Source organism: Danio rerio, chromosome 2 (genome assembly GCF_052040795.2).
Source record: "Danio rerio strain M-AB ecotype USA chromosome 2, GRCz13ab, whole genome shotgun sequence".
Classification (NCBI taxonomy): Eukaryota; Metazoa; Chordata; class Actinopteri; order Cypriniformes; family Danionidae; genus Danio; species Danio rerio.
Window position 1 is genome coordinate 45,767,815 of NC_141022.1, and position 18,370 is coordinate 45,786,184.

The window sequence follows — 18,370 nt, forward strand, 5'->3', positions numbered from 1 at the left end:
AGGATCATGTGACACTGAAGACAGAAACAATAAAGCTGAAAATTCAGCCTCAACATCACATGTACAAATATATATTTTTTAATTAATAAAATAGCTATGTTTAAATTGTAATCATATTTCTAAATACTACTATTTAACTGTAAAACTGTTTAAATAAATGCAGCCTTATTGTGAACGTAAATGTTTATATATGACATTTTATCTGTATCAGGGCCATAACCATCCTGGCCAAAGGAGTGGTTCTTTTTTCTCAATAATTAGACATTTTTGCAATTATACGGCTATGTTCCTGTGCATTACTCTAAAACGAATTCAATGCTTTGTTGACAAGTTCAGCGAGAATAAAATGAAGATGTAAATATCTCACTCTGTGTCAGTAATAATGTATCCGTAGATGTCATTTTTGGCATTGCTCTGGACATCGAGCTGAAGGTCATCAACTTTCATAGTCTTGCGATGTGGTTCAGGGTTTTTCTCCAGCTCAGCAGAGGGCGCTATAGCTGCTGCCTGCACCCAGCCCTCAACCTCCTCGACTCTCTCTATGGCTTTCTTCTGCATCCCCACCTCACGGTGTGTAGTTCGGCTGCGAACCGTCTCCACAGACACTCCTCGTCCCTTATCAACAGGCTCTGCTTCTGAACCGGACGTCTTATCCAGGTACTCCAGCAGCTTCCCCAAAAAGCCCACATCCTGCTGAAATAGAGAACGAAAGGTTTTAAAGTAAATATATGTCATTATATAGTTTTTAAAATAATATTTATTTTTAAAATTCTATTTATTTTAGGGCATTTTAAAAACTCAGGGGGTCACAGGTGGATATGATGAGGTCCCAGGAAAAATGTACATGAAAACAATTGTATTTTTATGTCACAGTTTAAATTTTTACCTAATAAATTGGTTAAAAATGTTCAATACAATGATTTGATACTGATTTAAATAATGCCTTAAATTTTATATTACTATTCCTGTCTGATATTATTTGATGTTATTCTGATTTGTGACATAAATAATAAATAATGAAGTTAAAGAATTCACAAATAAAATGAAAAATTTGGCACAAATTAAGACATAAGTTTAAATTTATAATCAGTCGTCTGGATTTGCCATTATGAGGTGGTGCTTTTTGAGTAAAATTTTCTCTTGTGTTCCTATGAATATCACACAGTTTACACAAACATGCGCACAAATATTCACACACTTCATTGGAACTTTCCAGAGACCTAATGATTTTTATACTGTACAAACTGTATATTCCATCCATCAACCGGTAAAAAAAAAATTTTTTTACCTCTACCCCGTCCCCTTGGCCCTTGAAACAGAGTGTGAAGGGGAAGGGCTTCAAAATTTAACCTTAAGAAATGGGACAGCACTACAGCACCTGCACACGTCATCATCTGTCATCGTGATCTCTTGCGTCATATAAGATTGAGGTTCACGACTGCTGTAGTTATTCCAGTTGCTTTTTTTTTGGGGTATTTATCTTCAGGAAGACGCTGAAGGCAGCAATATCATGTTATCATAACGATATAATGTGGCAATAAGATTGTAACTGTACTGTGCATTTACACCATGGCCATATTCATCTATGTAAACATAAAACTACATTACCATTATACCAGACACTGTAAAAGGTCATTCTCAGGCACTAGACTTTTCTGACAGGGGATTCGAGTGGCATCGAGTGTCAGATGTGAAAGTATGTTAAATTAAAATGGTCGTGTCCAACTGAGTCTGGTTCTCTCAAGGTTTTTTTTCTCCACTCTCCTATCAGGTGAAGTTTTTTTTCCCTCTCCGCTGTCGCCACTGGCTCGCATGGTTCAGGATTGGTAGAGCTACGCATCGATGAATTTGCTCTTCAGTGTTTGAACTCTCAGTAATGATTTTAAATCACACTGAACTGAGCTAAACTGAACTGAACTTAAACACTAAAAACTGAACTAAACTGTTCCATTTACTATGACCATTTATGTGAAGCTGCTTTGACACAATCTACATTGTAAAAGCGCTATACAAATAAAGCTGAATTGAGTTGAATTGAATGTTGTGGGACTACTTTAAAAGAGGTATTTTTATAATAATAATACTCACAATAATAATAATAATAATAATAATAATAATAATAATAATTCATTACATTTATATAGCCCTTTTCTAGACGCTCAAATCGCTTTACACATGGGAAGAATCTCCTCATTCACCATCAGTGTGGAGCAGCCACCTGGATGACGCGACGACAGCCATATTGTGCCAAAACGCACACCACACACCAGCTGATTGGTGGAGAGGAGACAGAGTGATGAAGCCAATTACGGTATGGGGATGGTTAGGAGGCCATGAAGGACAGAGGCCAGTATGCAAATTTGGCCAGGATGCCAGAGTTCAAAGGACATCCTGGGATTTTTAACGACCACAGAGAGTAAGAAACTCGGTTTAAGGTCTCATCCCAAATACTTCAGTGAGCAGTATAGAGTCCTCTTCATTATACTGGGGCGTTAGGACCCACACAGACCGCAGGTTAAGCGCCCCCTGCTGGCCTCACTAACACCACTTCTGGCAGCAACCTAGCTTTCCCATGTGGTCTCCCATCCAGGTGCTGATAGGGTGCAGCTTTGCTTAGCTTCAGTGGGAGACCATGTGAGAGTTGCAGAGAGCTAGCTGCCGGCTATAATTGGATTATTTTAATCATTAATTTATTTACATGATAGTAAAACACGAACGCATTATGAATGCAATAAAACATATGATTGTTTGTTGTAAAAATTCGTAATAATGACAAAAATACTAATTTGTGCACCTTAATTCCATGTGCAGTGCTATAGATGGTGTATTCTGGGACATTTTCGTACTCCTTGGTTTTGAGTGTGGTCCTGAAAAATCTCAGTTTCAAGGGCTTTCTAGCCCCTCCCCTTATCAATATGCCTTCAAGCTTAAGATAATTGGGACAGCTCTACCCCGTCAAGTGAACGCACAAAATGGGAGGTAGGGGTAAGGGGAAGGGCTAAGGGGTAGAATTTGGATTTGATTGGATTGGCCTTATTTTATAATCTGTGATTTATTAGACATTTTCCTCATGTCTCCATTTTATCAATATTTCCTGGTATTGCTATACTTGTGAGGTGTGCTACCTGTGCTATACTTGGTATACTTGTCCCCACACATAAGGAATAAAAGGTACACACACTTTTTTTAATAAAAACTTTACATCTTTTGAATAATCTTCTAAGTTTTCCAGAAATGTAAATTGCATAATTGTATATATACAGAATTTACATATTTTCCCAAGCCAAATTATACTATGTTAAGCTCCAATATAAATTTAAGCATTTTAAACATAAAAAGCATTATAAAAAGAACTGAATTAATATTCTGGCTGATGTATGCAAATCTACATTTAATATGCTGAAGGTGTAAAAAGTCTGCTTGTGTGTTTGCAGCCTGATTAAAGCAACACTGTTATTACCTTATTGTCCATAGTTCTCTTCTCCTCCTCTAATGTCTGTCTCTCTGGAACAGAAGCAGGACTATTGTTATAAATGTTCATCTCCGCATGCTTAAGTCATCACGGCTGCTTGAGATGGCTTTACCTGTCACAGTTGGGATGGTTTGAACAGTCTTTTGAGTGACTGAAGGACTTTCCACCTCTTTCTGTGCACTGTCTTCAGGGGTCTGCTCCTCTGAGTAGCTTTCAGGCTGCTGGTCCTGATATTGCACATCTTCTGTCTCATCTTCCGGGTCCTGCTGTGTGTCCAGGTCTCTGGGTGTTTCTGCCTGACCGGCCTGTTGATCCACCACCTGCAGAGCATCTGCGATGAGGACAGCAAGCTTATCCAGATCCCCAGACTTTAAACTCTTCACATCCACACTGTGCCGGCCCACGTTTCGCAGAACTTTCCAGATAAAGGACTCTGTAAAAAAGAGAAGAGTAACATCAGTTTTTTTCTTTCCCACACAGCAAAATGTGGATTATTTAAATTCACTACATTTATGTAGTTTAGGAAATGTGAAGTTACTTGCAAATGAGGACAAAAGAAGCACTTCAAATCAGCATTATTAAAAGATGTGGTATCAAAATAAGAGCTGAAAAATCTATTAATTTAAATCTAACCTGGCTATCAACATTTATAAAAATGTACAAACAAAAATAAAATGAGTTATGGAAAATGGAAAAACTTGCAATGTAAAACAACTTAGCCCTCTTTTGCATTGGAATATAAAAGATAATAAAATGTTAAATATAGTATTTTTTTATTTTATAATTACATTGAAGATTTTTAATTTTATTTCTCCTCTGTATATCTCATTTATGTTAATTATTTCAAAAGGAGTTATCAGTTTTTGCAAATAAACTCTTCATATACATGCTGCTGCTGTCATTTAATGGGAGTCTGGAGTTTTTGATCAAACTGTTTACTCTGAAGTATTATTGTATATTTGTGTCTCATATACTTTATTGTGCCACTGGCACTGACTTCTTTAGAGAGACATCTTTCCTCTTCATTAACTATACAGTGAACCTGCAGATCAATTACTCGCATTTGAAACAGCCAATGAACTTTTGTAAGAATTGCCACTGTAGGACTTATTTTAATGTCATTAATTATTTTCCTGGCATCTACATCAGTAATCCATCTAAAACTACTATTATTTTTGCAGTATACTCCTTCTTCCAAGATGTTTTCAGTTCTTTAACTGGAAGACTCTCAGTTTACCCTCTGATTGAACACCAGGGCCCGTTTTTCAAAAGTAATCCATTAGGATTTTGCATAACAGATTGTATCAAATCTTGAAAATGGGTTTTTTAAAAGAAAAAACAGATTACAAAATTGGATTAGATCACGCAATCCAAAGCAGTAATGCGGTTGATATACCAATCTGTTGGGGTAAAGAAGGAGCTGAGCTGAAAGGGTCATGACCAAAATGACAAGATCTTGGATACAAGCGGCCGAAATGAGTTTCCTTCTCAGGGTGGCAAGGCACACCCTTATAAATAGGGTGAGGAGCTCTGAGTAGAGAGAAGAAGTCAGCTGAGGTGGCCCGGGCATCTGTTTCGGATGCCTCCTGGATGCCTACCTAGGGAGGTGTTCCAGGCATGTCCCACCAGGAGGAGACCTCCGGGAAGATCTAGGACACGCTGGAGGGACTATGTCACTCGCAGGCCTGAACATGCCTCGGGATCCCCCCGGAAAAAGTGTATGGGGAGAGGGAAGGCTGGGGTTCTCTCCTAAGACTGCTGCCCCTGCGTCCCGGGCCCGGAAAAGTGGTTGAAAATGAATGAATGAATGAATGAATGAATTAAGTTTTTAGTAATGATACCTTAAAAATCATTTCGCATAAAATCACAGATTTTTTTGTAAAATTCTCTGCAGAAATAGTAAAAATTGTCTGCAGATTCTGTCTGGCCCTACTTATGGGTAAAGAAGCTTGACTATTCTGATATTCTGATCTTCTTTTGCTTTGCACACATGAAAGAAAATCCTGCAGATTTTACATACCATGAATAAATGAAGATAATATCATACCATCAACAGGAGTAAGAGGGTCACCAGCAGAAGGCTTTGCTGGTCCATCTTTTAGGAAGATCCGGTCTGCTCTGGATGTTTCTCCCACATCAGGTTGTTTGGTCTTGGACAGATATTTCTGAAGAGCTGCTTTGAGCAGGTCAGATTTCTCCTCCTGCAGGGGAGCTTGTGTGGCATCACTCTGGTATCGGCTGAGGTCCGGGTAAGACTTTGACTGATACGGCACTTCAGGAATAAACTCAGGTGGGGAGGAGTCACTTTCAGGGCGTGGCTTTCCAGAGCGATAGTACTGAAGCTCCGCCCCCTACACAGGATGAGCATTGAGATGTTATCGGACTACAAACAAGGTGTGTGTGAATCCTATGACTCACCCTTACTCACCTTGTGCAGTGCTGTTTTTGGTAGCAGTAACAGGTGCTGCAGGTATTTCAGTGTGTTTTTAACCTCAGCATCTGATGATGATTTCATTCTTCTGTCTCCAAAAGCAATCTCATAACCCTTCGGCCTGTCAGATTAACAAGATATATGCATTGACCACACAGTGGTAATCTATATTGTTAAAAGCAAACACATTTAGAAATCTGATATTTGCAAGTATATGCAAATCACATATATTAAATACAAGTTTATATTTATTTAGAAATGTAATTTTTATGATACGTCATATATGCCATATATATATATATATATATATATATATATATATATATATATATATATATATATATATATATATATATATATATTTTTTTTTTTTTTTTTTTTTTTTCAAGACACTTCAGCTAAAAGTGACATTTAAAGGCTTAAGTAGGTTAATTAGGTTAACTAGGCAGGTTAGGGTAATTAGGCAAGTTATTGTATCATGATGGTTTGTTCTGTAGACTATCGAATAAAAACATAGTTCAAAGGTGCTAATAATTTTGTCCTTAAAATGGTGTTTAAAAAATTAAAAACTGTGTATATTCTAGCCGAAATAAAACAAATAAGACTTTCTCCACACTCTCAGAAAAAAAGGTACACGGTGGTATAAATAATGTTCCTTGAGGGCTAACTTTGCACCTTTGTAAAAGTTGTACCTTATATGGTACAGAAAAGACCTCTTATGATACTGTTCTGTACCTTTTATGGTACAATTCAAATGAAGGTACATAATTGTTCTCATAAAAAGGTACACTCTCATCCTGGGTATATTTCCTGTCAGCCCTCTCTTACAAAGCAAAGAGGTCAGATTCATAAACATGTGTATTTTACAAGCTAAATGTATTATTGCTCTTAATTGGAAAAATATAAATGAACCTAGAATAGGAAAGTGGATTAAAAAAATGGCATCACATGTCAATGAAAAAGATCACGTAAATTGTCAAAAAACAAAAACAAAATGTGTTTGAAGATATCTGGAGACCTTTTAATAACTTTCTAAAGTACAATGTAAATGTTGACAGTCTACTACAACTAGAACAAGCTTAGGAATATGGGAAGTATCATGGTCTAAACAGACTACCTGATTTAAACATACCCCCCCCCCCCTTTTTTTTTCTTTTTTTTTCTCTTCCCCCTTTTTTAATAATATTTATTTATTTGTTTTTTATTTTATCTATTTACTTATTTATTATTATTTTATTTATTTTATTTATTTATTTTTAAGGGAATGGGTTGTTGGGAGGGAGAATGGGGGGTAAAAAGCTTGCTGTGCCTTCATGATTATTGTTCTGTAATTGTGTAATCTGTTGTGATATAAATTGAAAAAAGTAATAAATATATTGTACAAAAAAAAAAGTACACTCTCAGAAATACAGGTACAGGAGCTGTCACTGGGGCGGTACCTTTTCAAACGGTACATATTTGTACCTGAAGGGTCCATAATGGTACTTCAGAGGTACTTTTTATGTACATTTGGGTGCTAATATGCATCTTTTGAAAAGGTACTCCCCCAGTGACAGCTCCTGTACTTTTATTTCTGAGAATGTACATAAGTGTTGGACAACTCCTTCTTTGTTACAATATCTATGAAAATAAATATTACTGGAAAGGCAAAGTGATTTATGAATGATTTCCATATTAAAACATGAATCATAATTTAAAAGCATATGTTTAAAGAAACTCATAAACAATAATTATTAAGTTCTATAATGAAATAATACACAACAACTGGTAAAACATTTCTATCCTTGATGAAGGTACATTTTGGTTTCCCATGGTATAAATCATGTTCTTAAAGGTACAAACTGCAATGGTACAAATTTGTTTCTTTGTCTTAAGGTACAATTCTGTTCCATAAAAAGGTACTGCCCCAGTGACAAGGGTTTGTATCTTCTTTGGTACAACATTGTACCATTTTTTCTGAGAGTGCAGAAGAACAAACATTATCAGACATACTGTGAAAATTTCCTTGCTCTGTTAAACATCATTTGGAAAATATTTAAAAATGAAAAATTTATTTATTTATTTATTTTTGTTTATTGTTTTTTTAGGAGTTTACGGATTTATTCACATACTTATTTGCAAATTTATTTATTTACTGTTTAATTTAGCAGGAGTTTTTGTAGCCGAAATAAAACAAACAAGACTTTCTCCAGAAGAAAACATATTATCAGACGTACAGTAAAGAATTCCTTGCTCTGTTAGACAACATTTGAGAAAAATTTGAAAAAGGAAAGAAAGAAAAATCGCAGCACGGCGAAAAATTCTGACTTGAACTGTATATGTTAAATGACTGTCAAATTAATATTATTTTAAATTTTTTTTTACCTAGGCTCCGGTAACGGAAGGGAAACTCGGCGTAGTTTGGAGAACTCATTCGATAAAATCTGCTGCGTGACATCATCCTCCCAAGACAAACCTGCAGGAACAGAATCAAGACCTGTGAAATATGTGAAAGTGACTCATCACACACACACACACACACACACACACACACACACACACACACACACACACACACACACACACACACACACACACACACACACACACACACACACACACACACACACACACACACACACAGAGAGAGCCTCTGATTTGATCCCAGAGCAGCCTTTATAACCATGGTGACAATGATGTGTGCGGTTGCTGTGGTGGCACTAATGCACCCACCTCTGTGTGCCAGTCTCTGGAGCAGGTTTCGCAATCTCTGCACCGTTGCGGGAGTGACGTCATACGTGTAGACGTTTGTTAGAGGAGCAGCCTCGCAGCGGCCCAACATGCCATCTACAGAGAAAATCAACAACCACTTCAGAATATGTGCACAACTACACTTCATGTTGTGTGTGTGTGTGTGTGTGTGTGTGTGTGTGTGTATTTTTAGATCCTTTGAGAGTCTCTGCTTATTAAAGTGTAGCTGAGGGCAACTGAGACAGGAGCAGCTGGAGTCCCGACACCTGCCTGATAGTAAGGTTACACCGATTGTGCGTATGCATGGTAAATTACATTCACGTCTATATTTTGTATCCAAAAGGGAAATACATTTAAAAACTAGATCAGTGATATGTAATTCTGTAATATGGCTGTGTTTTAATGGAGCATGGTTTAGTATCTCATATGTTTGCACAGATGTTGGCCAATCATCACAGACTTTACTTGCATGAATCAATGATGAGAGGTCCCATTTTAATGTCCCGAAAAAATGTATAGTGATAGAAATCATATTTAATAAATTATGGGTGAAATAATGTTTCATTGTCTTTCAGTGTACAGGCCCGTAGCCATCCTGGTGAAAAGGATAGCTGTTTTTTTCTCAAAAAGTGGGTCTTTTTGCAGTTATTCGCCTTATGTTCTATTTAATTATAAGGTTTAAATACTGCATTTTAGCACTATTTTTAGCTGGATTACCTTGTCGTATCATAACCACATTTTTTGATGCACCAAAAACATTTGCTGAATATTTAGAATAAAGAAATCTGAAAAAAAAACTACTTATTTTTTAAATACAAATTTATTACATTATATATTATTGGAAAAAATAGTTTAAAAAAAAATACTGTAGCCTATTGTCATCTATTGGGCAAATAACAAACTGGCCAGCACATTCAACTTGCCTTAGTCAGAATTTGGCCATCTGAATAATAAAAATTTAAAACATAATAATATTAATAAGGTAGAGCTTGACAATTTTTTTTTAAAAAAAAGTACATTTTGAAAAGTTCATAAATAACAAAAATAGCCTAATTAGTATTAAAACGTACTTTAATATGGGCCACTTTTGGTGCTTCAAACCTTTGTCTTGGTATTTTTTCTTTCAAGAATAAGGTCCAAGATTCAGAATAAACGTTGTTCTACTTGTAGTAAAAGATGACTTCATCTTTCGTCATATGGTTTTCTTGCACAGCTGCATGTCGGACTCAGGAAAAATAATTGTTTGCCGTCATTGAAAGCCTTCTTTGTTGAGTTATTTTCACAATTAATGATGAAACAGCAGTCAAATTAAGTCAAATGAGCTCATGTATGGGGCAAATTCTGGACCTTTTATCAGTGTGGGGTAGGTCTTTCGAACCACCTAAATCCCCCCTGGCTACGGGCCTGGTGTAACACATATTTATGTAAAAATAAAAATAACATTTCATGCTTATTGTGGCCTGTACTTGTGCATGAAATTAATTGTATTACTTATCAAATGCTAAAACAATTCTGACAAGCAGGTAAACCAAGTGGTTTGAAGGATAGCAAAGAATGAAGATTTAAAGTATTTTTGTATGAAGTGACTATATTTGCAAGGCAAGCCAAGTTTATTTATATAGCACATTTCATAATCAATGGAAATTCAAAGTGCTTTACATAAAGAAGAATAATAGAAACAAGAAAATAAAAATGACTGAAAGAGTTAAAAATGATTAAAATGCGTTAAAACGGGTTATAAAAGAATGAAAAAGAAAAGTAAGACATAATACTGCGATCTGTCGAACGTAGCACAGTGCTCATTTAGTAAAGGCACAGCTGCACAGATGTGTTTTCAGTCTGGATGCGCCTTATGTTGGAGCACATCTGATCATTTCTGGAAGCTGATTCCAGCAGTATGGGCGCAGTAGCTGAAGGCAGATTCACTCTGCTTTGAACAAACTCTATTTTTTTCTAATTTACTTGATACCAATGATCTAAGTGATCTGTTAGGTTTGGATTTAGTGATCATATCTGTAATGTATCAGGTTCCTAGGCCATTAAGTGATTTATAGAAAAGTATTAATACTTTAAAATCTATTGTGAATGTAACTGGGAGCCAGTGTAAAGACCTGAGGACAGGTTTGATGTGCTCTGATATTCTGGTTCTGGTCAGAATCTTGGCTGCAGCATTCTGGATAAGCTGCAACTGACTGACTGTTTTTCTGTGAAGGCTGGTGAAGAGTCACTTTAATCAAATATAGTCATCATAATCACTATTTTGGGGCTGGATTATGAATATGCCTGATAAAATGCAAGACGCATGAATTTAAATACAGAAGTCATGTCAGTCATGGCCAGGACTTGTGATGTCATAGTAGAGGAAAATCTGAAACAGCTCATATCCAAACTCGGATTTAAAGTAATTATATTTTAAAATCCCTTTTGTACATTTATTTTGATGTGGACTCCAAAATAGGCCATCTTGCAGCTCATCTATGACCCATATTTAATTGAACAATGTGAATATATTCTATCAGGCCACATATTCAGTGCTGTTCCTTTCACACAAAGATACTGAGCAGAGCTGAATGAAATTATGAAACACACACACACATCCTCACACCAGATATGAGTAAAAAAGTAGGTTAAGTCTGATTGGCTGATATCGCCTGACCTACATGGGAATGATGATTTCATTCATATTATGTTCTCATTGATGGCAGGTGAGTGTGGGAACACATCGTGCCAGCAAAAAAAAAAAAAAAAAACTCTTAATCTTCAACCTATGTGGAGAAGAACAGTTGCTAAGCAACACAAAAGATGATATCAAACACAGCACGTGTGTGGGTGCGTGTGTGTTTGTTAGGGATAGAGTCAGTATTTGTTGTGACACATTCAAAATGTTCAAATGTATTGTACTCATAACGCAGATGGCAAAAATGAGCGCTTGATCAAACAGCATGATGCATGAGATCTACAGACTGCAGTTCCCCAAGCGTGTGTGTATGTGTGTGTGTGTGACTCACCATTTAAACAGACTTCATATTTCAGACACAGACCATCCTCAAACAGGCAGCCTGAAAGAAAAAAATAGAGAAAGAAAGGTAGAGATTATTTTAAAAAAATAGAAGAAAAGGTTGGTTCACACCAACAGCAGCTCTTATGTTTTATTAGGGATGCTCTGATCGATCAGCTGGAGATCGGTATCTGCGGATAATCACATTCTAGCTCTCTGCAACTGTCACATGGATGCCCATTGAAGGTAAGCAGGGCTGTGCCCGGTCAGTACCTGGATGGGAGACCACATGGGAAAGCTAGGTTGCAGCTGGAAGTGATGTTAGTGAGGCCAGCAGGGGGCGCCCAACCTGCGGTCTGTGTGGGTCCTAATGCCCCAGTACAGTAATGGGGACTCTATTCTGCTCAGTGAGCGACGTCTTTCGGATGAGACGTTAAACCAAGGTCCAGACTCTCTGTGGTCATTAAAAATTTACGATGTCTTCAGAAAGAGTAGGGGGTTTTACCCCGTCATCCTGGCCAAATTTGCCCACTGACCTCTGTCCATCATGACCTCCTAACCCTACCAGTATCATCATAATTGGCTTCATCAATCAGCTGGTGTGTGGTGTGCAGTCTGGTGCAAAATGGCTGCCGTCACGCCATCCAGGTGGATGCTGCACACTGGTGGTGGATGAGGAGATTCCCCCCTATGTGTAAAGCACTTTGAGTGTCCAGAAAAGCGCTATAGAAATGTAATGAATTATTATTATTATTATTATTATTATTATTTAATGATTCAATCGGTACTCATTGATCTGGCCAATCTCATGAACCAATCGCAGAAGTTGTTTACGAGTTTACGCACAGAGACGAGAGTAAATTAGGCTCGATGAAGTTGTGTTTTTGACATTATTGCAAGTTCACTAAAATCTGGCTGAAAAAAAACGTTAAAGAAATGTTTAAAACTTAAGTTTTAACTTCTTATCCATCAAATATGCACTCCAAACATTCTGAACATTTGCATTTTTTAAATTTGTTTAGGGACAACATGAAAGAATTAAGTTAACTTAATAGTTTTTACAAATTCAATTTTCCCAAAAGAAACTCTCAATAATTGGGTTGTTTCAGCTCAATTTATATACGGCACGTTCAATTTAAGATCAATGACTGCAATAAAAAATAGACCTGATGATAAATATTTTAGTGCCCACATTAATGAATAATTTTGACATTAAAATGTTTAAAAAAAAAAAAAGTTTAAAGCTGCTTTTATTGTAGCCAAAATAAAACAAATAAGACTTTCTCCAGAAGAAAAAAATTTATCAGACATACTGTGAAAATTTCCTTGCTCTGATAAACATCATTTGAGAAATATAACAAATAAATAAATAAATAAAAATCCAAGGGGGGCTAATAATTCTGACTTTTACTGTATATTATTGTAATATTAATAAATTAGTAAGCTACCATAGACACTTTAATGTAACACAGTTTGGTATATTTAGCTTAGGCCCACCACCCTTAATCAAGTTTGGATTTTGGCCCTTCAAATGAAAAGGTTTGGGCACCCCTTTTCTAGATTAGTTTTGCTGTTGATAATATTGCCATATAACTGCACAATTATTAGTCCAGGGATGTGAACAGCTCTGGACAGAACATCACGTGTTGTCATTTTTAATTTACTTTAATTGAAGCATGGCATCAATACACAACAGACAAATAACTAACAACCTTTTACAGCCATTTTAAACTGCTCCAGTGCTTCATTATTCACTCTCACAAACAGCTGAGCCACTTCCTTATCAATCCAGCTGAGACAGACGGCGTACCTGTTCTCATTTCACTTGCATAAAGAGCAAGAACAACTACAAAAAAATAAAAATTAAAAATAAAAACGTCCCAAAATTGTGCTGCTGCTTGTTAAGTCTGTCAGACCAGGCTGTAGCCTACTCACTGCAGTGGTTTGACATTCACAAATCCATCATTCATAGTAAACTGTGCTCACACAAACCTACACACACTGAGTGTCTCCGTAGAAAATAGCTCTGAGTGTGAGTGTGTGTGTGTGTGTGTGTGTGTGTGTGTGTGTGTGTGTGTGTGTGTGTGTGTGTGTGTGTGATCAGTATCCATTTACTGAAGTGTGATTAAACAAGCTGTGAATCGCCTCTTCAGGCCTTATTTAAGCCTTATTCTGCACTCCATCTATTCTGATCTCTGTGTAGGACTGTCAGAATAACACGGTAAAATGTGAGTTCTCCTTTAAATCATTTCAATTTAGCAGTTACAAATAACCAACAAGTAACAAAATGAAAAGTGAGAGTGTGTGGATAGTTTTTCTGTCAATTTATATGTTTTAATGTGTATTATTTAGCCGTAATACATATAAACATTAATATCCCACACACATACAGTACATTGCTAAAGCAGATATTGATCAAGGTTTGTTGATGCATGTTGAATTAATAGTTGAATGAATCCCATTTTGGTCAGGCTTTATGTTTCTGTTTGTCATTAACAATTTTAAACTAAATGACAACAATCAGGTTTTGGTGCTATCATGCTATTTTACAACATATGAAAACATATGATTTTTTTCAGAATGAAATGTAGTTACATTTCAATAAAACAAACAAACAGAAAACCTGCCATGTTTCCAGACTGCCATGTTTACTTTTCAACAACACGACTGCAATGATTTAAAAGAATAATCAGAGATTAGAAATCAATATTTGGTGCAACAACCCTGATTTTTTTGTCACAATAGATGAAAACATTTGTTATCAAGACCAATTCTCATTTTGTCGAGTTCAGACTGCATGATTTTAGCCCCAATTTTGACTCGCCGACAGTTTTTTTTTAGAAGTCGCCGACAAATGAAATCACAGGTAAATCAGTGCTCGTGCACATGTGTAACAATCACATAATGTGAACTATCAAAGATGTGATCTGAGAGATTCGCAGATGCCTGTGAGATATATGACATGCTAAATATCTTGAGCTGTCGGCGATTCAAATCATGCCGTGTGAAATGAGTTTTGACTGAAAATAACATCGTGATCGTCTACAGCCAATGAGAGAGCAGCATTCACTACCTGCAGGTCAGCGGGAGGTTGGGGGAGAAGTTAAAAGCGCTCTTTTTCAGTTTATTTGGACCCAAGAAATGGAGCAGGAGCACCAGTGTCTGTTTGACAACTGAGCAAAATCACAACCAGGTCGAACAAGAAAAAGTTTAGGAGAAATTGCTAATTTTCTTAAAACCCAGCAAATATGAGCATTTTCTACCCATTAAAGGCTTCTTTCTTGTTATGTATTTAATAACAAAAGATATTCTACATGTTTTTGTTTGTGAGACATAGTTTGGACGAAGTTGACGGCGATTCTTACTATTGTAAAGCAATGTGAAACCCCCTGTTGCCGATCCATCTTGCAGTGTAAACTAAGCAGCGACAAAACGCTAGCCCAGATAGTCATGCAGTGTGAAAACATCTGTGACACGACTACTTTAAAAATCATGCAGTCTGAACTCGGCATTAGAGATGTAATGATTCACCTGACTCACTATTTTGTTATAGCAGAAAATATATAATATATCTTCTGCTATAACCAAATTGCATTTGTATTGTATTTAGTTTAAATTGTTTAAATTGTATTTAATATTTTTTCTCCCCTTTGGGAGTACATAAAGAGCTCTCTTAAATTAACACAGCATCCTTGTCATTCATTTACAATTTTTGTTATAACCTACAATTAAAGACTGCTCTAAAATCATGTAATTATATATATATATATATATATATATATATATATATATATATATATATATATATATATATATATATTTACCTATTTATGTTTTTTTTTACATTAATTTCTTTACTTTCCATTCTCAAGACTGTACACTCTCTGTAACACGTTTATACATTTTGATGTTAATATTTTGTGAATGTAGGCATACAATAAAAAAACAAAAAAATGTATTTAATATTTAAAAAAAAAAAAAATAATGATACAAACTACAGAAAACTCGAAAATACAAGCAAACTAAAGTGGTGATTGTGCTGGGATTTTACATTTCTAAAAAGAAACATCAGCATGTCTATGTTTTCTGGCATAAGCTGAGGTATTTGCACATTCACAATGTCCCCTGCTGAAACTAGAGAGCAGTGTGTACAGAGGTGGTTAATAGGCCCTCTGATGCAGGGGACTGGCATAAAGAAATAGTATTATATAGTAGGACAGAGACATGAGTTCATAATAATGAAGGTGAATAATTAATATTAATTGTATAATTAATTAGTAGGTATCAGTGTGAGATAACCTTAAAGATTTTTAAATATTCAATAATTATCAAATTATTTAAATATGTATAAATTCTTTTAAAAAACAAAGGGTAAAATAATCTAATAGCTGAATCTGTAACAAAACAACTTTCTTTTTTGGTCTGAAAAATATCTTGACACTTTTGTTATGAAAATACTGATGCACCATGTGATCTCCATAGCACTCATCGAGCAAGGAGAGCTGCAAATCATCCATTTTTGTGTATAGACATCTGTGACAGTAGTTTTTCACTGTGCTGATGGTTTATGTGCATCATATTCATTGCTCTATTAGTACAAGTAAACATCTTTACACTGTATTTGCACACAGTTTGTTACGTCTAGCGCATCTCACGGCTGTGATTTTACTCTGCCGCCTCACCTCTTGATCCGCTGATGTGCAGGTAAAGCAGGCTTGCAAAATATGCATTGTGATTTGTTCAACATTTCTATCGGTTTGAATCGTCACAAATTTTAATCGATTTCAAGGGGCTCACGGTGAATCATTAAATCCTTAATTCTCATTTTTTGAAAAAATAAAAATAAATAAATGAAAAGTCTAAATTACAATTTTAAAGAATGTTACCAAACCTCATCTAAACAGCTAAAACACTAAATATTTTAGTCAAACCCAATCCTAATAAAATTTAAGTTTAAAGGTTGTTTTTTTATTTTTAAAGGAACAATTTTTGTCTTGATATAAAGAACATTTTCAAAACCTAAAAACCCTATTTTCACTATAAAAAAGTAGAATTGAATAAAACATTCCAAGTTAAAGGTTGTTCATCGAATCATCAATGCCAATAAATATAGCCACACATCCATATAGCTTGACAATCCATAAATACAAATATATAACATTAAAACTTTTGTTCTCAGTCCAACCGGATTCGTAAATCGGCACCCACTCAACACTCATCATCCACAGATGCAGATAAAAAACGTCATAATGCATGCTTATCTTTTTATATTTCTGTGAAAGCCTCTCTGTTACTATGGTGAGTGGTTTTGGGGGAGGCGGGTGGCGTGAAGCTGCGGTCACAGATCATCAGAATGATGGCGGACAGACTGTCTCCTCACTGACATCTACATCAACACAAACCATGAGCTTCCTGTGGGACCATGATGCCAGCTTCTCTGAGTTCAGATGTGTCAGTGTAGATTTATGACCTGTTTCTATGAGTACATGTCGAAGATGAATGGATGATCATAAGTTATGTTGACACTGAAACTGTTTTCTTTATGAGTGCGCAGAACTTCCTGTACTCTGTGTTCCCACGCTAAGCCAAATGTCAAATTCCCTGACTTTCACTGATTAAAAAGCTGAATTTCCATGACCTATAATCAGCACTGAGCAGACAAAAAGGTAAACGTCTCTTTTAATTGCATGCCGTCACATTGTTTGGGACATAGTAATCATCAGGCACCACAGGATTTCAAGCAAGATACAGCCTGATGACGGCATTGACCGATGACAAACAGGAAAGCAATAAAAAAGCATTGAAAAATAGCTTATAACCTTAATAGACAAAACACATGAACCAATGTGATGGACAAAACGGAAGAAATTACATTTTGATTGGAATGTAAAATGTGAAAAACAACGTTAAATTCTTCTATTCCATATATATTATTCATCGACTTACAATGTCTGGGATAGACCTTTAAAATTAATGGATTTTTACCATTTTAAATTGTATGACCAGAGTAAACCCTGTGTATTACTCATCATCTTCCTTTTTTATTGGGAATTGTTTATAAAAAGTGACTTCAAAATGTGTTTGTATCATGGTTATTATAGTTAAATAAGCCATTTTGTAAATAAAATAAATGTTAGTTGTAAAAAAATGAACAGTTATGTATTTTATGATGGAAAAAAGCAGATTAATTATAAGTAAAATTTAAAAATAAAATAATGTAGACACATTTTGAAAAACTCAGTTGGTAGCACGTTCGCCTCATAGCAAGAAGGTCGCTGGTTCGAGCCTTGGCTGGGTCAGTTGGCGTTTCTGTGTGGAGTTTGCATGTTCTCCCCATCTTGGCATGGGTTTCCTCCGGATGCTCCGGTTTCCCCCACAAGTACAAAGACATGCGGTATAGGTTAATTGGGTAGGCTAAATTGTCCGTAGTGTATGTGTGTAAATGGGTGTGTATGGATGTTTCCCAGGGATGGGTTGCAGCTGAAATGGGCATCCGCTGTGTAAAACATATGCTGGATAAGTTGAAAGTTCAAGAATAGAATAATAAAGGGACTAAGCTGAAAAGAAAATGAATGCATTAATGAAAATGCTAAAGCTGTAATAAATATTTAATAAAAATATCTGGAATAAACAAGCAAATTGGATGGATGGATGGATGGATGGATGGATGGATGGATTAACTATTGGATAGAAGGGTGGACTGATGGCTAAATTGTTGGATAGATAGATAGATTGATGG

The 18,370-nt window shown here is 35.8% G+C and overlaps 1 protein-coding gene across 3 annotated transcripts in view; it reads right to left on the bottom strand.

The window, feature by feature from the left end:
- slco5a1b (solute carrier organic anion transporter family member 5A1b) overlaps positions 1 to 18,370 on the bottom strand; it is a 42,205-nt gene that overhangs the window by 22,135 nt on the left and 1,700 nt on the right. For 2 of the 3 annotated variants that reach the window (XR_015477511.1, NM_001443974.1), the window contains 8 exon segments: positions 11,642 to 11,692; positions 8,616 to 8,729; positions 8,268 to 8,358; positions 5,901 to 6,024; positions 5,520 to 5,823; positions 3,585 to 3,905; positions 3,461 to 3,504; positions 368 to 693 (listed from right to left, as the gene is read on the bottom strand). Coding sequence is in view for 2 of the 3 variants with exons in the window: in NM_001443974.1 (NP_001430903.1) it covers positions 368 to 693; positions 3,461 to 3,504; positions 3,585 to 3,905; positions 5,520 to 5,823; positions 5,901 to 6,024; positions 8,268 to 8,358; positions 8,616 to 8,729; positions 11,642 to 11,692 (1,375 nt within the window). In the remaining variant the exon portion in view is untranslated. 3 annotated transcript variants of the gene reach the window in all.